Source organism: Megascapheus bottae, chromosome X, assembly GCF_031878675.1.
Source record: "Megascapheus bottae isolate mThoBot1 chromosome X, mThoBot2.hap1, whole genome shotgun sequence".
Lineage (NCBI taxonomy): Eukaryota > Metazoa > Chordata > Mammalia > Rodentia > Geomyidae > Megascapheus > Megascapheus bottae.
In genome coordinates, this window is record NC_143547.1 from 43,870,872 (window position 1) to 43,896,212 (window position 25,341).

General features: G+C 40.0%; 1 protein-coding gene and 1 non-coding gene across 2 annotated transcripts in view; both read right to left on the reverse strand.

Annotated features, from left to right (window-relative positions):
• The window catches only part of Ar (androgen receptor), a 170,312-nt gene extending 162,667 nt beyond the window's left edge, over positions 1 to 7,645 (reverse strand). The window contains exon 1 of the mRNA XM_090326049.1: positions 5,370 to 7,645. Within this exon, the coding sequence (XP_090182175.1) occupies positions 5,370 to 6,889 (1,520 nt within the window). The 5' untranslated portion in view covers positions 6,890 to 7,645. The remainder of the gene's footprint in view (positions 1 to 5,369) is intronic.
• Positions 7,646 to 11,901: 4,256 nt separating this feature from the next.
• LOC150040965 (small nucleolar RNA SNORA13) lies at positions 11,902 to 12,036 on the reverse strand. The gene has a single exon (XR_016533984.1). It is a non-coding gene; the product is annotated as a small nucleolar RNA SNORA13 (small nucleolar RNA).
• Between the last annotated feature and the right edge of the window lie 13,305 nt (positions 12,037 to 25,341).

Here is a 25,341-nt window from a genome sequence, read left to right on the forward strand (position 1 = left end):
GAACAGCAAATTACTGCTATATATCTATTGAAGGGATGAGGCTGCAGGTTGGCAGCAAGATTCTGCGGAAGAACAGGGTTGCAGTATTATCATTTATGAGTGTGCAAACAGTAGGTGGTGAATTATCATGTCTCTGAGGCAGCCACTGAGTGTAACCCTTACTAAGCAACAATCTAAATCATTAAAGTTTAGTAGAAAGCTACCAGAAGGAAAAGCTGTAAATTCTTCTCCAGAGAATTCTCCTCCAATGGTAAATAAACATCACAAAATTTCCTCAACTAACAAAGAAGAGATGAACAAACCCCTTCTTAACATATTCTACTTTATGTTGATTACTGCTGAATAAATCAGAAAACACTGATATTTTCTTTAAAAGAAAGAAAAAAAGAAAGAAAGAAAGAAAGAAAGAAAGAAAGAAAGAAAGAAAGAAAGAGAGAAAGAGTATTATGTGCCAGGCATCAGTGGTTCATGTCTGTAATCCTCACTATTCAGGAAGTTGAGATCTGAAGGTTGTGGTTCAAAGCCAGATTGGGTAGGAAATTCTATGAGATTATTATCTCCAATTAACCAATAAAAAGCCAAAAGTGGAGCTGTGGCTCAATTTGTAGAGTGCTATCCTTGAGCATAAAAGTTCAGGGACAGCACTGAGGCCCTGAATTTAAGCTCCAGAACTGACATATGCAAGAAAAATAGTGCTATGTAACTATAAGATTTCATAATTCTCTTCCCAATAATGAAGTACGTTCAATGCTGGTAACCGTACGGACCTTTACTAGCAGTGAAAAGCAAGTAAACTCTGTATATGGGATGAGAATAGTTTACTGTGAATTCACATCCGGGAACCTGGTGGAATCAGGCAGGGCAAGTCTGAAGGTCATCTCTCTTTAATAATGTCTTTTGTTTTCAGATGATTGATTTACATAAATTGGAGCAGTTGAGCCTAGCTGGACACTTCTAGGAAGTACCACAATACAGATTAGGTAGTATCCTGACAGCACTGCTTTAGTCTGAACCAGGTGAAGCTTTCTGGAAAGGGAGAGAGTCCTATTATTTTCAGGAACTTGAAGGTGTTTTTGAGAGGGCCAGTAGATGGAAAGCAACAGAGACCAAGAGAATGAGATAGTTCATTGCCAAACACTTCATTAAATCTTAAAATTCTGAAACCATTTATATAATTCCCTCAGCCACTGTTGAATTGGACTCTCACTTCAAGTTAAAAACAGACAGTTATAGATTTGGCAATCCCTTCATGTCATCTAGTCTTGAGAGGTGCTGTGGTTGATCTGATCTGTTACTTTCCAGATATTTTTTAAAGGAACTCTTTAGGAGCATGCCACAGGTGTAATGAGAAAAATTTCCTGAGAAATAGAAAAAAGATCTATATTTCAATGTCAAAAGCATGAAAGGAGTGGATCAAAAGAAAATTAGGGATAGGCAGCACTGGAGGAAGTTGCAAACAGAAAATGGTGAATGTGGGGGAGGGGCTTCCTTTTTCCTCTCTGACCAACTTCATAAAACTTGGCATTTTTTGCTTTATTTTTTGGAATCATGATTTCCAATTTGACTGTAAAATAAACCCATTTCTTTGCCATATCCAGACTGAATAAACTCCCTACTTGCAGCAGTGTTCCAAATAAATTCATGGTCTACATCTTACCACTAGTAATAATTATAATAACAACAACAACAACAATAATAATAATAATAATAATAATATTCTTTGTCTAACTCCTGTGATTCCACCTGTAGTAGCTATTGTATGTGTGTGAGTCAAGACACCAAAGAACTCTTTGCTTTAAATGTGTGCATGGCCACTAGATAAGAGCGTTTTTTTTTACAGCGAGTAAAAACCTTTAACAAAGAAAATTAAATGTGCCAGAAAATTCAATACATTATTTCAAAGTTTACAGCTCAAAGAATGAACGTCTGATGAGGTAAAATTAGCACTAGCAAGAAAACACCCCAAACTGACCCTGCAATTGGAAGGCTGCAAGCTCCTTTGAAATCGTCTCCCACTGATATTAACCTTCAGCAGAGCTAAGAGAAATTAAGTCCATGAACAGGCAAGAGGGCCTTTCCATGGCTACACTGCGGATAACTACAGATGGGCTGTCTCCTAACATGGCTCTTTGGTCCTCAGGTTCTGATTACTGAGATTCAGGCAGAACTCACCAGCCATTTGAGGATAGCAGAAAGAGAGACTGCCGATTTGCAACAACCTGATCCTCAAAGCCTATGGAGAGAAAATATCTCACTTGATCCCAAAGCAAACTTTTTGCTTTTCAAAAAAGACTAATAGCTCCACTGTCAAGAAAAGCTGATAATTAAAAAGATGAGAGGAAATGAAAAGAATACTATATTTTGAAGAAAAACATTAATACTAAAGGAGGACTCGAGTACTCAAATACTATTACGGAGAGTAGAACACACTACCAAGAGACTAAATATAATGTTTATCCATATAATATTACAACATGGCCCACCTTATCCTTTATAATGGGGCCCACTTGAGCCACAACTGTCAATAAGAATGTTTCCTATATTCTTGGGTCCCTTGCAGAAATACAAATGGGCTAGTTGTCAATTAATGTTGCAGTCTCCTTTGACTTGAGAGAAGATAGCTCTACAAAATTATCACCAGAGTTGTAAACAATCCCAGCACTTTTCAGCAGTCCCTCTGTTCAAAACATAGGCTAAATGAAGGAAAAACAGGTTCTCTCTTTTTTCTAGGTAGAAACATTGTTCATATATAAGAACATGGACTTTGCAGAAGTAACTAAAGTTAAAATTGGTCCACTGACTAAGTTAGGTGTGTAAACAAATACACAATTGTAAAATGAAGGAACCCAATAGCTGATTGAAAGCTTCTGGAATGTTGAGATTTTTTTTAAAAAAAACTCAAACTTAGCATGTAATACATACAATACACAGATAAAGGACACTCTGGCTTTCTGTGGGGGAAAACATGCGTTCTATCAAGATGTAAACCTAAAATAAGTGAGGGGAATAGAGTAAGAAAATATTTAAACTTTTATAGGGGGATTAGCTGTTCTGGTTAACTTGAATAATTCCAATAAGCAAAATCAAAAATTTTCTGTAGTCTAGAAATGGGAAATGTCAGTCCACAAAACAGAAATGTCAGGTTTCCTTTTAACTAGAATCCTTAAAATCACTGTAGCAATCACAAAGCTGTCAAAATTAAATAATCCACTTCCTTTTGGGTACTGGTAAATTCTTGCTAGGTGAGCCCATTCATTTGAAAGGAGCAAAGGAATTATCAAGGTATTGTAGTGTTCCTAACAGAGATGTCACTTTTTCCCCATTAGCATTTGGTATTAAAAATTAGCAAGCTAACCACACACTTGACAACTGGAATAACTATAAGCTGCTTAATGAAAATTTAGATTGTATTTTCAGAGACATATATCCCTCAGCAAATACAGGGAACTATTAGTTGGCTTCCTTTTCAGTTAGAGGGAGAGGCATGACACAGAAAATGATAGAAAGTTCCAGTGAGTAGATTTAGCATCATGGTAGGTTAGGAAGCACCTTAGACATTTCTACTCCTGCCCCTGCAGGAATGTTTATAGTAAAAGAGACACTCTGCTCTCTAGTGTCAAGCTTAGAAAAAATTAACCCGAACCAAGTAAATCTGTTCCCATAAAATAAAGATCTTTTATCCCACAATATAATCCATCACACACAAAAAACACTGTAAATGGAACAAATTTCAACGTTTTCAAAGGAATTGTTTGACAATCCTGTAGGATAACCCTTAAGAAATTAATAGACTGATAAAGGTGACCAGAAGCTGTTTCTTCAAGAAGAAGAAGATAATGTTTTGTGAAATTCTATGCTTTTCTCTCTCTTTTTTCCCCAGCACTGTGCTTTGAACCTTCCTAGGACAGAAGCAGCAGAAATAAGAGACAGATTGTTATACTGAAATTACCAAACAAATATGTTCACGCTAACAGAAAAATAAATGGAGATATTACAGCTCTAGAAACTCACAGTAAGACATAAATCCATAGGGACTTCAACACCTGAACCACCTGAGGAATTAATTCCCAGGCGGGTTCCCCCTCCCGGCTTCTCATCAGATTAACTGATAGCTTAAGTGGCTGCAAGAAAAGAAATCTTCAATATGATCTTCAGGAAGCTCAAATACTGCAGTGAGGAAGAATTTTTAATAAATAAGATCAAATTGTCCATCAGTTTTCCCATGTCCTAATTAAAACCCTGTGGGGAAGAACTCTGACGCATAGGTCAATAACATTTCTTATTCAAGTGGTAGCACTAACAATTTATGTTTTTAAATGTAAGCACACGTCCTTAAAATGTAGAGACATCATGAATAGTTCCCTCTCCTCCCTCCCCAGTAGAGATTTGTGAACACACTGAAATAGCAGGAAATACATTACAGAAATTCTTCCAACAGTTTTGTAAGTCAGCCTGAAACCTGGTGAAATTGTTCATTTAAAGTATATTCTCTTCTTCACAGATCCTACGCAAATCTGAAGCTGGAGACTGAATCTTTTATGATCCACATTGTGAGTGTGTGTGGGGGGGTGGGAGATTAATTTCCAAGAAAAAAAAAGTCACCCAGACAACGATTTCCAATGTTATCAACGTCAAGAAAGCTGCAAAGGCAAATGTTGCCTGATTCTTACCAACAAAGATGTCCCTGTGCTTACTCTAAAAGTACATTACCCTAGTTGCAAGCAGTATGCTCTATAGGAGGACCCTTGGCATTCATATAACTTTATTTGTTCACTAATGGGGAATTCCATTTTATCTCTTTGGAGGAGGCGGGATGAGAGACGTTTGGGTCAGTGCTTTGAGGTCTATTTTTTGCTGAGACCGGCCACAAGCAGAGAGACAAAAGCCGATGCAAGGTGGTGAAAATACCCATGTTCCTATCTGAATTTCTAGGACTTTTAGGAGTGGAAGAAAAGGAGTGGAGGAATTATGGAGTCTTAGCTCCAAAAGTTAACAAGTGCAATCGGATTTGTTTGGAGCCTCTGGGACTTGGAGTATTAGAAGGGAGCAAGGACTTTAGGCAGCTTGGGGGAGTTGTGTAGCAAACTAGAAAGGCACAAACTAGCATGCAGGGCACGTCTTGAGGCCTTAGGGGACTTTCAGGTGTTTACTTGAGCAGGCCAAATGAAAGTTCCCTCCCTCCTCTCCTCGGGGAAAGTTCCAGATGTAGGGCAACCTTTCCTATATCACAAACTTGAATTGTGCCAGGGTCAGTGAGAACGTTCTGGTGGGGGGGATGGGGAGACGTGGCTAGATCTACGAGAACTGTGAGCGACAGTTTGCCCCCCCCCACCCGGTTAAAGGCAACATTTCTGGCAGGAGAAACTTACCGCATGTCCCCGTAATGTCCGGAATAGCTCTCCATCCAGGGTCCCATCTCGCTTTTAACACAACTGGGACTCGGATAGGGCATTCTGCTCACCACGCCACTGGGATACCACACATCGGGGCCAGGGTAGTCGCCTTCCTGGCTTGCCAGCCCCTGGGGTGGTCGAGGGTAGCCGTAAGGAGCGACAGCTCCTGTGTCGCCTGCGTTACCTCCTCCACTCCCGCCGCAGGGCCCGTATATTTGGCCTTCTTCGGTGGCAAAGAGAGTATGCCAGGAAGAGGAGGTGGAAGTGGAAGGCGATCCGGAGCTGGGTCCTGCGGTCCCCGCACCGTGCAGGTTCGCCAGGTCCCCATAGCGGCACTGCGCCGCCGCAGCAGCCCAGGCGCTGCTGTAGTCGAGCGGGTTCTCCAGCTTGATGCGAGCGTGCGGATGGGGAGGTGGCGGTGGGCCGGGTAAGGCCAGCGGAAAGTTGTAATAGTCGCGATTGGGATATGGTGCGGCGTCTTCTAGGGTTCCAGACTTGTAGAGAGAGAGCGTGGAGGGAAGCTCAAGTGTCCCAGAACTCCCCGCTTCGCCGCTGCCAGAGCAACCGAGGCTGTCGCCGTCCAGCCCTTTGGCATAACCTCCCTTGAAAGAGGAGTAGTCAGCGGTGTCTTCAGTGCCCTTGCCTGGGCCATTGTCCAGCAGAGGGCCTTTGCATTCGGCCAGCGGGGCACAGGGAGTGGGACGCACGGCGGGTGGACCTCCCAGGAGTGGCGCGTACATGCAATCTCCCCGAAGCTGCTCCCCAGGACTCAGATGCTCCAATGCCTCCACACCCAATCCCATAGACACAGAAACTGCTTTACACAATTCCTTGGCGCTGTCAGATATGCTCGAGTTGCCCCCTAGGTAACTGTCCTTAGAGGAGGAGGAAGCCCCAGCGGCCTCCCTGCTTCTCGCGTTGCTATTGCCTTCGGATACCCCCTCCTGGTGCTGTTGTTGCTGTTGCTGCTGCTGCTGCTGCTGTTGCAGGAGTTGCATGGTGCCGGCTTCGCTCAGGATGTCTTTAAGGTCTGCGGAGCAGCTGCTTAAACCCGGGAAAGTGGGGCCCAGCAAGGACATCGTGGATGGGGCAGCTGAGTCATTCTCATCCGGAGGTTCTGGCGGCTGTTGTGGCAGCCCTTTGCCGGGAGCCGTGGCGGCTCCAGGCTCTGACAGGCAAGCACTCTCGGGGTGGCCCTCGGGGGCTGTGTGCTGTTGGGAAGACTGCTGCTCCTCATCCAGGGCCAGGTAGCTCGGGGGGCCTCTGATGTGGGATTGGGGAGAGCCATCCTCACCGTGCTGTTGCGGCCGCCTGGGACTAGTCTCCTGCTGCTGTAAACGAGAACCCGGAGGTGCTGCGCCTGCCGCTTCAGGTTGTCTTGGGCCCGGGTTCTGGATCACTTCGCGCACGCTCTGGAAGAGATTCTGGAAAGCTCCTCGATAGGTCTTGGACGGTGGCCTGGGGTAGACCCTTCCCAGTCCTAACTGCACCTCCATCCTGGAGCTTGACTGAATCTTCCACCGAATTCCCTTATTCTACCTCCCTTTCTCTAGCTCCCAAGTTTCAACAGGCTGCAGGAGATGTGTTAGTCCTTGCAGTGAGCTGCCCACCTGCGGGAAGCTCCAGGAAAGAAAAATTAAGTAGGGTGTGTGGGGGGATCCAATCACCACCACTACCACGAAGCAGAAAGCGCTCGGGCGGCCTCACAGTCTCCTGTACAGGAAGACACCAGCCGGACACGCACCGGTAGACTCACAGTCAGGCCTTGAATAGTTGGAGGGGTTATTTAAAAGATGCTCAAATGTTGACGTTGAGGGAGGGGGAGGGGAGAGGAAAGTCTGTTGTCCTCCAAATTCAATGTCCAAGGAAGCAGGTGCAAAAGAGTCCAGTTCTCTCTCTCTCTCTCTCTCTCTCTCTCTCTCTCTCTCTCTCTCTCTCTCTCTCTCTCTCTCTCTCTCCTCTTTTGGTTTTGGGGGGTTGTTTTCCTTTGCTTTTGCTTTTGCCTACTGAAGCTGGAACAGCTTTTTCATCTTCGGATCTTTGGCTCCACACTCAAGGGTGGGGGTGGGGGAGAGAGGAAGAGGTGCGGGCCCCTTGACGGAACCAGGGAGCTCTCCTGGCTTGCTGCTTTCGGAGCCAGGTCCCCTGGCTAGTAGTTCTTGAAGCCGATTCCTACTCACCGGGATTCCCCAGAGCCTTCTTTGCAAATGTGCAAGGCTTAGCTTAGCGTAGCCCCGCTCGTAGCCAAAGGGAGTTACCTCTCTGCAGATTGACTGGCTGCGTTGGGCCGACCAGGAGTGAAGGGGAGGGAGGGGGGGGGCTGGCGGCGAGGAGCTTTGCAAAAAGCAGCTGCAGGAGGGGAGACCCAGGAGAGGGTAAAGGGGGAAGGGGTAAGGTAAAGGGGACGAAGAGACAAAGGCAGCTGACAGTCCTACCCCGCACTTTCAAGGCTTCCTCCAAGTCTCTAGCAGCTTTTACAAACTTCCCCGAAGAGGAAAAGGGCAGCTCCGGGGCGGCGGCTTCGAAGCCGCCGCGCTGCTGCAACAGGCGTTGGCTGTCGCCCTGGCCAGAGCCGGCGTGGTGCGTCTTTTCGGCTCCTGGATTGCACCAAAGCGGCTAAGCCAGTCCTTTTTTCCCCTCCGTAGCTGTCTCTGCCTCCAGGTTTGCTCTGGACCCTCCGGGCTCTCCCAGCAGGCTGCTTCGCCAGGATCTCGGAGGGGGCGCTGGGCGGTGAAAAGCGAATGCAACAGTTAGCGACTCGGTCCCGCCCCCACGGGCCGGCCTCCTCGCCTCCCCACCTCCTTTCTCCCTCCCCTCCCCTTGCTTTGCTCCCCTCCCCTCACCGCAAGCTCTCCCGAGTGGCTTTGGAGAAACCAGGGCTGGCGCAGCGTGGGTGAGGGCACTAAAGGAGGGGCTCTTCTACTTCCAAACAACTCCCTGCTTTGCAAACCTACTTTCTTATGCCAGAGTCGAAGTACCAGCAGCAGAACCTCTACCTTGGAGCTTTATTTGCAGGATATGGCCATTGGTTTCTCCCTCCTCCCCTTAAAAAAAAGAAAAAGCCTGATTCTCACTACATTTACTTCCAAAATCCAATTCCCCAACCCAAACGGATCCTGGCTTGTGAGGCCTGAGGAGAGAAAGGGGTGGGGAAAACTGAGTGATAGAAATACCGGTTAATAGCTACCAGGAGTTCTTTTTCCGGGCCAATAAGGAGAAGACTGAGACTCCTACACTATTTAAACTACAGCCAAACCCGAAGCCGATACTTGCAGAAACCTTTGACATTCCTTCATAAGGGTAGATTAGGCCTGGTGGCACCATGCCATTTGCTCTGGGAACTCTAGGCCCCAGGAACCAGAGGTCATTTCTAACCCTCTTTTCTACCCATCTTCCTGTTTGGAAATGCATTTAACCAGCTCTTGTTACCTATCTATGCTGTGCAAACTCGCAATTCTCTGTCAAGCAGGCAAACATACAAACACCAGAAACACTCACCCTCTGTATAAGGCCCATGATTTTTGTCCAGAGTTTTGCAAACATCTACTTTTCTAAAACCTTACGAGTTTCTAAGTTGTCTTTCCATATTTTTAAGCTCTGGAATTTAAGCACTAAACAAAAACTAGAGTCTATGTAAGAGTATGAATACGATTGGAGGTACTAAAACTGCTTTTCTGCAAAGTTCTTGTGTAGATACAAGAGGAAGTGGGAATGGAAAAGTGAAGAAAATGAAAGGACAGACCTATAAGCAAAATGTCTTGACATAAACACACTTGATCTGTCTACGGATAAAATTCCCTAGACTTCCGTCTAAGGTGATCTGTGTGTGGCTGAAAGTAAATGGAGATTTTCACCTGAAACTCTTTCACAGTACAGGGAGGGATTAGCGCATTGTCTTGGGAACAGCAAAATACCGTGCACATTTACTTACTTTGACTTTGAGCAAGGAGGTAACTCAAAACTAAATGCAAAAGAAAAAAAAAAGGAATGGCCACAAGGAACTCAAATTGCACATAAGCAAATTGAACCAAGGATATAATTTGTTGTTTCACTTCAGTGGAACCTAAAGATTTCTTCCATTTCTTTGCTATTTTAGCCACATTTAGCAATATCATGGATACTTGGCAAGTGACTATACAGAACACAAAGACCCCAAGACTCTTTCACTGGAGGAGATGAAAATTTATTTGCTGAGATTTTAGTGGCTGCAACTTTGCCTGGTCATATCCCTATAAATACACTCATACCCCTTTTATTGGTGACATACCTTGTACTTAACTACTCATAAAAAAACAATTTCTTTTACCTTTCTTTTAAACTTTTTCTTTCTTTTCTCTTTTTTCTTTTCTTTTCCTTTCTTTTTTTCTTTTCCTTTCTTTTTTCTTTTCCTTTCTTTCTTTCCTTTCTATCTCCTCTCTCTCTCTCTCTCTCTCTCTCTCTCTCTCTCTCTCTCTCTCTCTCTCTCTCTCTCTCTCTCTCTCTCTGTCTCTTTCTCTGGTACTGGACTTCAAGTTCAAGCCTTCATTCTCTTAGTGAGGTGCTCTATAATTATGGCTTATGAGCCATACTCCTACCTCTTTATGTTGTTGTTTTGTAAAACAAGAACTGACATCTATGCTTAGGTTAACCTGGATGATGATATTATTATTTATGTTTATGTGTAGTTGGAATGACCCACACATACCACTGCTCCCAGATTTTATTGATTGAGATGAAGTCTCATAATCTTTCCACTCATGGCTGCCTTGAACAGAGATTCTCCTGATCTCTGCCTTCCAAGTCAGTGAGATTACATCAGTCACTAAGCCTGAACCACTTGCTCTACACATTCTCTCCTCTCTTCCCTCCCTCCTCCATCTTTCTCTCTCTCTCATTCTCTCTTCCAATCTCAGGGTTTTTCAACTCTGAGCCTCTTACTTGCTTTGACTGCTGATTCATGGCTGGCACTCTATCACTTGAGCCATGCCCCTAGCCTAGCTTTTTGGTTATTTTTGAGGAGTGTCACAGTTGCATCTACCTGGAGTTGGCCTTGAATGAAGTTCTTCTGGATCTCAGACTCCTGAGTAGCTAGGATTATAGGTGTGAGCCAGTAGTGCATGGCAACAAACAGCCTTATTCTTACAGTGTCAAACTTCAATATGGCTAATACTAAATACTCTGTGGTATGGGAAACAAGAATATATAACTGAAGTGCATAAATACATTGAAAATCTTATTTGAGTATTGATCATACCTCAAATCAATCAAAGCTTATAACTAGCATTGTTCAATAGATTGAGTCAGCTGGCAAGATGGAAGAATGAAAGGAACATAGATTTCAAAGCCAGTTTGCCTAGAAACTGACCATGAATGAAGTGATTACGACAGTGAATGAACAATGGTGGAATGAAGGAGAAAAGTTAGCAGAAAAGAGGCATACATATTTTAATGCACTAGTGACTCATGTCTGCTAATCCTAGCTACTCGGGAGGCTGAGATATGAGGATGGTGGTTTGAAGCCAGCCAGGGCAGAAAAGTCCATAAGACTCTTTATCTTCAATGAACCAGCAGAAAGCCAGAAGTAGATCTGCTATTCTTGAGCAGAAAAGATCAGGGGCACCATTCTGGCCAGACTAGCACAAAATAATTGAGGTTAAAAATAATGTTCAAGCCATTTGCCAGTGCATCACATCTATAATCATAGCTCAAGAGGCTAAGATCTAAGGATTCTGATTTTAAACCAGCCAAGGCACAAAATCCATAAGTCATTTAATCAGCAAAAAGCCAGTGGAAAGGGGAAGGTATGGCTCCTGTGGTAGAGCACCAGCCTTGAACAGAAAAAAAAGACCATGGTGCCTTGAGTTCAAGTATCAGATGCACAAATAATAATTGTGCTTTGTAAAAATAACAGCCCAAGAGGGATTCAAAGCCATGTATCCAGGACTTCAAATTTCATTAGTTTCCACAGCACCAAAATTGTCAGTTAATAAAGATAAAGCATATGAAACACATTTTTATATAGGAAAACAATCTGAAGACTCATTTATAAATAGGGAATACACTGTCAACAATTATAACATTATCAGGAAAGTTAACTACTGTGCTGCTCCACTGCAGCATATGTACTTGAAATTTTTAACTTGGAAGATTGAGAGACTAATATCAAGGAACTATTAAAGAATGTTAAATAAATTCAGTGGTCGCATCATCTTTCATCTTGGTTATTCTTCTGCTCTTTCTATGCTTTGAAATTTCTTACCAGTTCGATAGAATCAGTGGTAGTATCATAAACTGTAAAGTTGCTATTTTTTTAAAAAAATATTGAAACATTTACTTTTATCCTGCCTTAAATGTATATTTGTGGAGGATCCAAAGGTATTCCCTACTTCTCAGACTTCTGGGGATATTAATTGATCCAAACACCTTCTGAAGATTAAGCATTCAAAATCCTCATGAAGAACATCTTGAAGTCACCTTCGCATCCCAAGTGATATTCAGCTAGAGCAATCCACCCCAAGAAGTCATCTCTCACTGTTGCTTACGCAGCTCCTGCACCAAAGATTACAAAATTTAAGAGCAGGAAAAGGCTGCAAAGCATTTATTTGTGCCTTTTATTGACACCACATTCACTAGTTTTCAAAAGTCAACAGACAACACAAAGGCTACAATTGCTAATTAAAAACACATAAAATATTCATAGACAGAAGAAATTATCACACAATCAAGGTAGTAAACTTAATTCTTATCGCCACAGTTTTCTTTGGTGCTACTTTACATTCCTTCCCTTTGCACACGATCTGTTATATATGTTTTCATTTCTAGAATATTATAGTAATGAAATCATATCTGTGACGTTTATGTCTTTTTTATTTCACTGAGCACAATGCTATGATATCCACCCAGGGTGTTAAAAAAATGGATCATTTTTGTAGCCCACCTTCATCCATCCACTTGTCGATTGGTTTGTATTTGTGTTCTATTCCCTTCAGAGCTGTTAAGAATGAAGCTTTTTGTGAATTTTCACAGGAAAAACTTATATGCACAAGAACTTTAACTTCTCTTGAGTAGATACTGAGTTGTGCAGTAGATGACTTACCGAGTGGGTGTGTATTTATCATTTTGAGAAAGTGACAGCCTGGTTGGGAATATGGCTCAGGTGGCAGGTTGTTTATCTTATAATTATAAGGTCCTGACTTCAAGTCTCAAAACTACAAAAAAAAAGAAACTATACTTTATATTTTCACCAGCATATGAGAATGTTTCTTTATGCCTTCACCAATATTTTACACGGTCAATACTTTTTAGTATTCTATGTATATAAATAACACTTTCACATTTAATTTTTTACTTATCCAATGAATAATTACCTGTGTAAAATATTTCCCATATACTAATTTATCACTGGCTTGTTTTTCAGATGAAGGCTCTGCTCAGAATTTTCCTTCTTTTAAAAATTGTGCTGCTTAAATTTTATTATGTAGTTTTTGGATATTTCATCTGTGAAAATAAATTCTACATTAGATTAACAATAATTTCCCTCTCTATATTTAGCTTCCATTGTCTTTCTTACTAATGTATCTTTACAAGCAAAGATTTTTAATTCTAATGAGGTCTAATGTATCAATTTTTTCACAGATGGAATATTTTTCTTTTAATTGTAAGAAATGATTTTCTAACTCAAGATCACAAGAAATCTGCTCCATTTTTCCCCCTAGAAGCTGTATATAGTTCAATTTCAGTTTTAGGCCAATGATGAATTTTGCCTTGATTTCTGTATGTAGAGGTCCCTTTAGCACCGTTTATTAGATTATCCTTTCTCTGTATGATTGCCTTTGGATGTTTTTTCCAATTGTCACTATAGGCTTGGATGTCATATAGTTCTTTTAGGATGTTGAATGTGATCATATAATTTCCCTCCTTAAATCCTCTTTGGCCTTTTGTTGTTCATAGTATGAACGTCCAAATTTTCAACCACACCCACATGACCTGGCCTTTCTCCAAACTCTCTGACCTCATCTCTTACAACTTTCCTTTCTGCTTTCTGGGCTTCACTCACTCTGCCCTTTATCCAGTTCCTCAAATGCCCTGTAGTCCTTCCTGCCTCTGTACATGCTAATCCTTCTACATGAATGCTAGCTTATCCTTCTCCCTACTTACCTAGTACCTACCTAGAGGCTTTGTCAGTTCCTGGAAGACATCCTGCATGTTCTAAGCTTGCTCAAGTCCCCTTCCCCCACAACTTTGAGTGTTTTGATAACATCCAGTATTTCTCCTTCACAAGACTCCTCCCAATGCTTGCCTCATTGAACTACAGGTTTCCTGAGAGCAGATTCAGCTTTCCAAAAGAATCTTATATAAAAATGCATGTTGGCAATTGGGAATTGACAAATAAATATCCAAAGGCAATTATGTAGAGAAAGGGTAGACTTTAAGAAATGGTTCTAAAAAAAACATTACTACCTCTTTGTCTTTCTCGTTCTCTCTTTCTTTTCTGATTTGATTGATGTTAGTTGTACAAAGGGATTTCATTGTGATATTGGCTATTATCAAATACTGGAGTAGGTGGTTCATACCTATAATCTTAACTACTCAGGAGGCTGAGATCTGAGGATTAAGGTTGAAAGTCAGCCGGGGAAGACAAAGGTGAGTAACTGTGATTTCCAATATCAACAAAAATCCAGAAGTTGAAGCTTTGAGCACAAAAACTATGTCAGAGTGCAAGGCCCTGAGTTCAATCCCCTCACTGGCATGTGCACACACACACATACACGCCATCATCACAACCACCACTAACACCACACCTCCCACACAGAAAAACTATATGTGTATATGCAAAATTAAAAATGGATCCTTAATTCAAAAATAATTAAAAATTATTTCAAAATGATCAAAATGAGTTTTGTCTACCTCTGCTTCCTTAAAACTCATGTTCATACTTTGTGTTAGTCCACTCTTTCTTCATTATGATGAAATATCTGATAGCACAACATAAAAGATGGAAATACTTTAAGAGTTTTGGTTCATGGCCTCAGAGGTTTCATTCCATGGTCAAACATGTCTGCTGTCTCTGGGAGTTGATGAGGAAGAGAATCCTGGCAGAGAGGATAGGGAGGAGCAAGGGAGCAAAGGAACAAATTTGGCTATCTCATGGCAACCAAGAAAGAGAGGAGAGAGGAGAGAGGAGAGAGAGGGGGGAGGGCAAGAGAAATGGAGAGAGGGATTTGAGAATAAGATGGAGGGAGGGAGGAAGTAAGGAAGTATAGAAAAAAGAAAGGAACCACAGGATACGCATTCCCAGTAACACTTCTTTCAGCTAGGTCTCATTCCTAATGTGTCCAGAACTCCCCAAAATAACACTGCCATTGGAAAGAATACTTTATATCTAAACTATAACTGTGGTTTATATTGACAGTATGCATATATTTTTCTGTGCAACTAAAATAATAACCCATTTAAGAACCATCTTACGCCAGGTGCTTGTGGCACACATCTGTAATTCTAGCTAATCAGGAGGCTGAGGTCTGAAAATATGGTTTGGAGACAGCATAGGCAGACAGATCTGAGAGACTCATATCTCTAAACAATCAACAAAAAGCTGTGCTTTCTTGTGGATAGAGTACCGGTATTGAGCAAAAAAGGTGAGTGTTGGCAAAAATATACTAGCAAAGTACAAAATTCTAAGTCGTGCATTGATTAAATATTTATTAATTTGCCAGGCTCTGAGCTAGGTACTTGGGATTGACACTTTAACCAGACACCAAACATCAGAGACTCATATCTATAATTTCCGCTACTGGAGTGGCACATATCATGAGGATCATGATCCAAGGCCATCCCAGCAAACCTAAAGAGAAGCATGAAATGCCATTCTAAGCATTAGCTGGGTATGATGGAATATGCCTACCATTCCAAACCAGCTTAACATAAAGTGAGATCCTGTCTGAAAAATATCCATAGCAGTTGGGTATTGGTGGCTCATGCCAATAATTGTAGCTATTCATAATACTGAATTCTGAAGGGTAGAGTTTTAGAGCTAGCCTGGGTAGAAGAGTCTGTGAAACTCCATTTCCATGTAAACAGTACAATGCTAGACTTAAGGTATGACTCAAATGGTGGAGTGCAAGGAAGCTGAGTGACCACATGAGGCCCTGATTTCAAGCCTCAGTACTAGAAGAAAAAAAAGAGCAAAAAGATCTAGAAGTACTCAAGGGGTAGAGGACCTGTCTAGTATGTAAGAAACCCTGAGTTCAAACTCCAGTTCTGCCAAGATTTAAAAAAAAAAGAGGCTGTGAAATCTACCTATTGTTGAGGAGCTCATTCATGGTCAGAAAGGAGAGTTCAACCTTATTTAAATAAGTATATGTAAGCTTGAACTGGCAATGAGGATTGAGGAATACGGAAACACCCTCAAGCTCTATAACTCTTCTTTTTGTGGCTATCTGTTATTTCCTTCTGCTCAAAGGGTTATGAAATAACCCTTTTCTCATACTTTTTTCTTCTCTTCAGTGTCAGAACCCACACCTTATCCTTTTCTAGATCTCTCTGACTTGCTTTCTGATTCCCACCTGGTAGGCTATTTTCAGCAAAATTAGAATCAGAGTTCTTTCCAAAACAATAACTTTAATAACTTTGCTCCTTTGCTCTATAATCTCCAATTGCCTATTCCAGGGGTTTCAACTCCAATGTTTCCTAAGTAACATCAGGGACAACAAGGAATGAATGAAGAAAGCCTAGTGTTAGACAATGGGTTGTCTTAGACTCTGTGGCCAATGAAAAAGTAGATACTCCTTCTAGAGCAAGCAGCCACTTCTTAGCTCTAACTGCTGCCAGGCAGGAATGTAACTTCAATGTTCCAGATGTTCCATCATTCTCAAGAATAACAGCATTCCAGAATTTCAAACAACATTTAGTCCAACCCTTTGCAAGCCAAAGAAAACATGTCTGTGGACGAGAATCAGTTTGTGGGCTACTAAGCTGCTACTCTATGGCCTGTAGCTGCAAGTCTGTCACAGTTAGAAATCAAGATCTCTCTCCACAACCACTTCTCCTAATTCTTCCTCCTGCCAACCACCCGCCTCTTGAGTCACATCAGATTTCTTGGGCTTTCTCTGAGCATATCTTATACACAATACCTATCTTTGGGCCCTGGTATGTGTTGTTTTTACTGAAAATTTATTAACCTTTCATGATTAAATCAAACTTCATTTTTCAAAACACAGCTCAAATGTAGACTTCTCTGGAAAGCTTCTGTGGGTTTCCAAATCTCAGTTTATTTACACTGTATTTTATTTTTTAGTTCATTTTTGGGGGATGTATGCTATTACTGGGGATTGAACTCAGCCTGACCATTGTCCTTGAGTTTTTTGCTCGACTTAGCCCTCTGACACTTGAGTCACGTCTGTACTTCTTGCTTTTTGCTGATTATCTGGAGATAAAATTCTCTTAGGGTTTCTTGCCTGAGATGAATTTGAATCTCAGTCCTCAGATCTCAGTCTCCTGAGTAGCTGAGATAACAGGCATGAGCTATTGGTGTACAGCTTACACTTTATTCCTATGTTGTTTAAGTACTTAATGCAGTAAATTGTATTTAATTTTTCTAAATATAGATTCAGATCTTACTCCTCTACCAGACAATATTTCCCACTTTTATTCAGTGTCATGTTTTGATTGGTTCAATGAATGGGTGGAAACTTCATTGAGCCAGGGAGGACTTGGCTAGACACTGGGACTAAGAGCACTAATTGTTCATTTGATGAAATTATAGGTATGAAATTGTAAAATGTAAGCATACTATAAAAGTGATATATGATACTGAGTGACAAGCCTGTCCACACCTCTGCTATTTGACTGCTAATGATGATTCAGTAGGAATTCACAGGCTATACTGGAATGGCAAGCTATTGATAATAATATTTATGCATGAAACCAGGTGAGTAATTATGCCTTTTTTCATAACTAGGTCAAGTGAGGCTCAGAAATAAGGATTTGCCCAAGATCAGCAAGCATATAAGAGGAAGGATCTATACTCTGAAGTTAGATGTCTTATTAAAAAGTAATCTGTATCTTATCATTCATTATATTTCAATGGCCTCTCTGATGCTATTGTGAGGTAGTTGGTCCATTTATTATTGAATCTTTGATATAAAAATGCTTTTATTTTATTTCTCCAAAACAAATCTTCAAAGAAACAACTATCTCATTAAAAAATGAGCCACTTCTCTGAAGAGGAAATAAGAATGGCCTACAGACACATGAAGTAATGCTCAACATCTCTGGCCATAAACGACATGCAAATCAAAACGACTTAGTTAGAATGGTCATGATCAAGAAATCTAACAACAGATGCTGGCGGGGATGTGTCCAGGAGGGATCTCTACTACTCTGTTGATGGGAGTGAAACTTATTCCTCAAAAAACTAATCGTAGAGTTCCCCTATAACCTAGCAATCCCACTCCTTGGCATTTATCCAAAAATCCAGAAACAAGGACATACTAAAGCCACTAGCACAACGATGTTCATTGCAGTATTATTTATCATAGCAAGGATATGGAACCAAGCCAGATGCCCCTCAGTAGATGATTGGATCAACAAGATGTGGTATTTATACACAATGAAATTCTATGCTGCCATCAGAAAGAATGACATCGCCACATTTGTAAGGAAATGGAAAGACTTGGAAAAAATCATATTAACTGAAGTAAGCCAGACCCAAAGGAACATAGGCTCCATGGTTTCTCTCATTTGTAATAATTAATACACATCTAGGACTCTCCTAGGAAAAAATTACAATAGCACAAAACCTAGATACATAAGCTCATATAGGATGAGACTAAATGAAAGAATTTCTAGGATATGGAAACAAGACCTTTACCTTGAGTGATTGTTGTTCTTAATGTACTATGCTATTATTTCTCTTCTCCTCTGTTGACCTTTGGTTAATTTCATATTATTACTGTATCTGACTTCATTACCTGGTATATTATATATACATTTATTTGTTTATTTGAAATAAGAAAGGGAGGGGGAACCAAGATGATTGGGAGGGGGTGGGAGAGGAAAATGGGGACAAAAACATGAAAAAAGGTATCTATGTGTGAGAAGTAATGCACCTACTATTTGGTGAATGTAAATGTAACCCCTCTATACATGACCTCGTTAATAAAAAAAATTAAAAATGCTTTCATTTTGTAATAGAGTTTTACATTGATGCACTGGATTTATAGATGATAAATAATACAAATGGTTCTTCAGTCATTTAACATTCATACAACTGCTGGCTTAATCACTACAGATTTTACTTTATTTTTCAAATGAAGACAGTCATAACTTCTTTTTTATGATATGTTGTGAAAAGAAAAATATAATGATGAATGTAAAGGAAATTTGTAATACAGATTATGATCATTTTTTTCCATTGTGTGATGAAGATATGTCAGTTTTTTTTATTTGCTAATTCTTACAATAGCAAACAGAGGAAAACGTTGTTTTTTATTATTTCCATTCTTTTCAGTGATAGGAATGGAAGCCAGGGCCTTGTACCTGCTTGACATATACTCTACAAATGAACCATACTTCCCGCCTATTTTTCACATTCTAATAATGGCATTTTTCACATGGTTACATGACCGTAGGATATGGTATATTTGACTCCAGAGGTAACTCTTAGCCATTAGGCAATTTTATTCACTGATATCTGTATGTGGCTTTGCCTAAGGATATTTGATCCCAAATTCAAGTACTAGAGATAGCATTTTCATTCAAATTTTCAAGTTCATGATTTGAAACATTTCAAAATATGTGAAGCAGGTGGCAACTTTTTGCAAAAGCTCTTCATCCTCCTCATTCAAAAGTCATTCTTCCCCAGCTTAAAGGCCTCATTGAACTCTACTCTAGATATGTTCTTGGAAAGATTCTGGTAGATTTCAAAACATGTTACTTATAGATGGGAAAATACACCAAATCTTGGTACCAAGGATTGAATCAGTGGCTTCTGAAATGAAAAACCATCATCCTGGGCTAAGTGGGAGAAAATGAGGGAGGGTTAACAATGATTAAACAAAAAAGTACTCAGTATCTTATATAATTATGACCCTTTGCTCATCACATTTTCAATAACAATAAAATTCAAAAAGAAATACAGTCATCCATAAGGGAACATATATCACCTATGGGCCTTTAGGAATGCAATATTCTGTACCATAGTGAAACAAGATACCGTACTCCCTACACTCAGTAGTTGAAGGTGGGAAAATTGTGAGATTGAGGCTACTTGGAGCTACATAGGGAGAGCCTGTCTCAAAAAAAGGAGCAACCAAATAAAAATAATATTCTAGGGAAATCCAAATGAGTCTCAAAGATGTCAGACCCCTCTAGAGACATCAAACTGCAATTACAGCCATATTATTTATCTGGATTAACTGGAGGCTGCCATTACTTTATCTGAACAGCTTTGTTTTCTCAAAGCAAGTAGCACCTGAATGTTGTAGAGTACTAGGTGGTTTATAAAGCACATGTACATATAACCCTTCAATCAGTCATTAAAGAAACTTCAGAGCTTAAAGCAGAGTAGATACTATTGTCTCTGTGACATCGAAAGTGAAACTGAGGGCATGGAGATTGGCCTAGTTAGAGTGCTCTCCTAGCATGCATTAAGACCTTGGTTCGATTTCTTGGTTCTACATACATAAAAAAAAAACTGGAAGTGGTGCTGTGGCTCTAATATCAGACCACTAGCTTTGAGAAAGAAAGTCCAAGGACAGTGCTCAGGCCCTGAGCTCAATCCCAGGACTGGTGAAAGAAAGAAGGAAAGAAAGAAAGAAAGAAAGAAAGAAAGAAAGAAAGAGAAAGAAAGGCAGAAAGGAAGGAAGGAAGGAAGGAAGGAAGGAAGGAAGGAAGGAAGGAAGGAAGGAAGGAAGGAAGAATCTGAAAGTCCTGAAGTTAACTAAGATTTAAGTAAGTCGTATTCTAGATATTCGTATGCAATTCATATGTATTATCCTTGTTTAGAGCTTTCTCTTCCATGTCAGATACTTTGGTGATTAGTTTGCTTTAACAAGTTACATCTTAGTGCTAGACATACAGATTATTTGCAGCTTTAACTGAGCACTGATTACAGATTGCAATCCAGTTCCTCACAGCTGTTTCTGAGAAAAATGACAGTGAAGATACACGGGGTGGCACTAGGCAATGTTATAGGTGAGGCTCTGTGATTGTTGGCTACTGCCTTCCTCTACATTTATCTCCCAAGCCCCTTTAATAAGGTCCCATGTCCATCTTGATCTCAGGCAACTACTTACAGTCATATGACTCAATCTGTGAACTCAAAACTTTTATTTCTGTGTGAGTTAGAACATAAGTCAGTGAAAATAAGGGTCATCTTTTTCTCATACCTTGGAAGGTAGATGGATTATTAGTAGGAATTTTTACACTTTACTTAATAAACCACAGAATGCTTTGATATTTGTCAGACATATATTACTGATTTTCAGCAGATGACTCAAGCTTGTTGTAGTTTGAAATATGACCAGAGTCACAGAGAAAAGAAACTGGTATTTTCCAGCAATGCCAATTTCATCTCTTTTGCCTTCCTAAGTAAGCTTAAATACTGAACTAATGAAGATTCAAATAAAATAATCAAATATTGGCTTATCAAAAACAGTGTCTTTCTCTTCTACCTAACAATACTATTCCTTAGTCATCTGCTTTCCAATGCTGACAAAAATCAAAATGTGTGTGCTATGGATGTGCAAAGAATACTTGTTAATAAATTTGTTAAAAGCTATCCCTGTCATAGATAAACCAGGAGAGGGATAAGGATGTAAAAGTGATACAGTATTAGAAGAACACCTGGACTGAAATGAAAGTGTCTCATCAAGAAATATCTAGGCTAAAAGATGAATGGATCAAAATATAGCAAAGATATGGAACCAACTTAGATGTCCCTCAGTTGATGAGTGGATCAACAAGATGTGGTATTTGTACACAATGGAATTCTATGCTGCTGTCAGAAAGAATGACATGGCCCCATTTGTTAGGAAATGGAAAGACTTAGAAAAGATCATATTAAGTGAAGCAAGCCAAACTCAAAGGAACATAGGCTCAATGGTTTCCCTCATTTGTCATAATCAGTAGAAACCTTGGGCTCTCCTAGCAGAGATTTGCAATAGAGCAAAACCTTGATACAAAAGGCCATATAGTAGGATGCTAAATGATTGGATCTCTAGGATATAGAAACATAAGGCATATAATGAATGATTGTTGTTCTTAAGGTACTATGTTATCTCTCATCTCTTTTGCTGTCCCTTGGTTATATCATAGTGTTACAGTATCTCACTTTGTTACCTGATATATCGGATATATTTGTATTTGGTTACTTGAAATTGGATAGGGAACGGGGGAAAACAAGATGAGGGGTGAGGATAGGGGGGAGGGAAATGGGGACCAAGACATGTGAAAGGGTATCCATGTATGGGAATTAATGCACCATGTATCTGGCAAATATCATGTAACCCTTCTATTAATTACAATAAAAAATATATGAAAAAAAGAAAAAGAAAGGCTAAAAGGAAAATCTAAAAAAAACCTGAAATATGTAGGCTAAAAGATGAATGGATCAAAATATATATGTATGTATATGTGCATACATACATATATACATGTATATATATGTATATATGTGTACATACATATATACATTGTTATATATGTATGTATACATTCATGTATATGAATATTCCACAGATTGGGAAATGGCACTTGTTCATGTTTTTTCTCATTTGTAGAAATTAGATCTAAACAATAAACTTAGGGTTATATGTATAAATACACAAACAAATGGACTAAAAGGTGGTGTTCTAAAGGGAGACTTCCAAATGGTGTGGCTCTTCTATACTACTGATGATTGGTTATTCAAAATAAATATCAGGAAACTGGAACATATGTTACTGGGAGGGAGATGAGATCCAGAGAAGGGTATAAGCACATCAATGGGGACAGAAGGGTGAGAAAATGCAGTCATCATCTTCATTGTACATCATGTAAAAATTGAGCCGCAGAACTTGAGGATACTGCTGGGATTGGGAAAGACAAAGGAAAATGGTGGAGTGAGTCACATTGATCAAGAAACATGGTTCTCATAATCTGACATCTTGAGTTGAAGTCCCTTTGTACAATGATTTAAAATTTAAAAAGAAACAGACCTTGGTTATATTATTGAGGGTATATGGAACCAACTACCATAAAAGCTGACAGTTATTCCATACTTAGTTTATCCTCCTGAAAGCTTCACCTGAGCTACCTCATTTAATAGAAATAGTGCTTACTCTGTGCTCATCCATTCTTCTAACTGCTTTATGGTCATTAACTCATTTACTCTTCACTAAGAACCTGTGGACAAGATTCTGCTCTTACTCTGATTTTACAAATTATAAGATAGTAACTGAGACCATGAAGCAGCTGGTTCAAGGTCATACAGCTAGGACGTTGAGATAATCAATGCTGGAACACTTGAAATCCACCTTCAGAACTTATAGTGTACTCACTACTAAATGACATTGACATATCACCTGTTTGAGCCTCCTTTTCTCACTGACAAAATGCATGGAAACTCTCACTGATTATCTTCCCTTTCACAGCACTGTCCTTTCATGAGCTAGGCATTTTATTCCAAATTTCACAATATAAAGGAACCAAACTCAGCTTTAGCAGAACACATTTTTATTTCATTAGATACTCAGAACAAGCAGGATGCTGGTAGCTCATACTTATATTCCTACCTACTCAGAAGGCTGAGAACTGAGGATTGCAGATTGCAGTTTGAAGCCAATTAGGGTAGGAAAGTCTCCAAGGCATTGTTAGCCAATAAATAAGCTACAAGTGTGGTTCAAGTGGCAGATACAACTTTGAGTGAAGATGTCAATCTAGAACACGAGTCTTTGATTTCAAGCCCCACTGCTTGTCCAAAAGAAAAAAAATTAGAACAGTGGGAATGTGTTTAGTATTTTAAGATTTTCAAAGCCATTTTTTCCTCCATCTAAACCTAGTATTCCTTTTACTTTTTTTATCATATTTTATTTTTCAGGGTAATATATAGAGTGATTAGAGTTACATTTGTCAGGTGGTGGGTACATTATTTCTCAAAACTTGATAAACTTCACATGTTTTTGTCCCCCTTTCCCTCCCCCTCCCAGACATCTTGTTTTCCCCTTCCATCCCTATTTCAAATAAAGCAATAGGTGTGTATACAGTATACAAATTCAGATACAGTAACCTCATGAGATTAACCATAAGTGGAAAAAAGAAAAATGACAAAAATAGAAAGAAAGAATAGCTTTACACAGTACATTAAGAACAGCAATCACAAAGATAAATCTCTTGTTCCATTAACCTAGAGTTCATTTTGCTTAGTCTCATCTAGGATTCTCCTATCAGTGGACCACAATAGCTCAAAAGCTGTGTACATACAGGATGAGACTAAACCTAGTATTCTTTATGGATTAATTTCTGCCATTATTTATTTAGCTGAACTTAGGTTGACTTGCTCATGGTTGACACTCTGCCAGTTAGGTACACTCGAGCCTGGCTTCTTTTTTTGAAAAAAAATATTATAAAGGAAATGTAGGAGGGGTTACAGATACATAAGTCAGGTAATGAGCCCATTTATTTTTTAACATTTTAAAAACAATAATTTGTACATTTTTCTACATTTCTCTTATTTTTTAATTTAAATTTTATTGTAAGGGTGATATACAGAGGGGTTATAGTTACCTAAGATAGTAAATTTTTGATCAGTGTTACCCCTTCCCCCAATTTGTGTGGCTCCCCTCCCCGCCCTGCAAGTTGTAAAGTTCATGTCCAGCGTAGTGAATATCATTGCTGAATTAGTTCTCCTGTTGTCCCACCATTTCTATGGTTTCCCTTTCTCTTCTTCAGAGAACTTGATTTTACATCGTCTAGGCCTAGAGCCTGAAGTTCTTGGAAGGGGATCATATTACAGGGGTACCCCTTTAAGCTTTGGGCTTAAAGTCCCTCAGGCTCAAATTCATTAGACTGTAGGCTCTTCTCATAATGTCTTGTTCATCATCTAGCTACTTTTGTATTCTCTTAATAGTTGTAATGCAAGATAATACTGTCACCCAAGCTCACAGGCCAAACTGCTGGTAACTCCAGCTACTGCTGTCTTATTGGGCAAGTACTTACATTCTTATTTTACATACGAGAAAGCAGACTAACACAGAGCTTGAGTACTTGCTGAAGACACAGAATTTGAAAATGATAGATTCAGGATTCTACTGCCTCACTCAATAGCTTTTTGTTGGTTAATTGGAAATAGGAGTGTCATGAACTATGCTGTCCAAGCTGACTCCAACCACAATCCTCATATCTCAGTTTACTGAGTATCTATGATTACAGGTGTGAGCCACTGGCGCTGCAGTGGTGCTAGGATTAACAATTTATGTTTGGTCAATGACTGTATGACTGAAATGTATGACTTGACCACGTTAGACTTAGAATGGCTATGCTCAAAGTTTGTGGCAGTACTTTTGGGCCCACAGATTCTTTCAGTAAGTTGGCTAGAAAAAGTATCTTGGCTAAGCCAGGTGGGGTGGCTCATGTCTGTAATCCTAGCTACTCAGGTGGCTGAGATCTGAGAATCAAGGTTCAAAGCCAGCCAGGGCACAAAGGACCTGAGACTCTTATTTCCAATCAACTTCTAGAAACAGGAAGTGGGGCTTGGCTTCTGGCGGTAGCCTTGACCTGAATAGCTCAGGGACAGTGCCCATGCCGAGTACAAGCCCCATGACCCACAAAAACGAAGTATCTTGGCCTTTTATCCTGTAATTTCCATCAGTGAAGTCAAGACCCTCTACCTTGGTCTAAAACAATGAAGTTCAGGAATGATCCCAAATTATAACATTTGATATATATTCTGATATTGATTTTTGATAAATACCTGCATTGTTCTATGTCT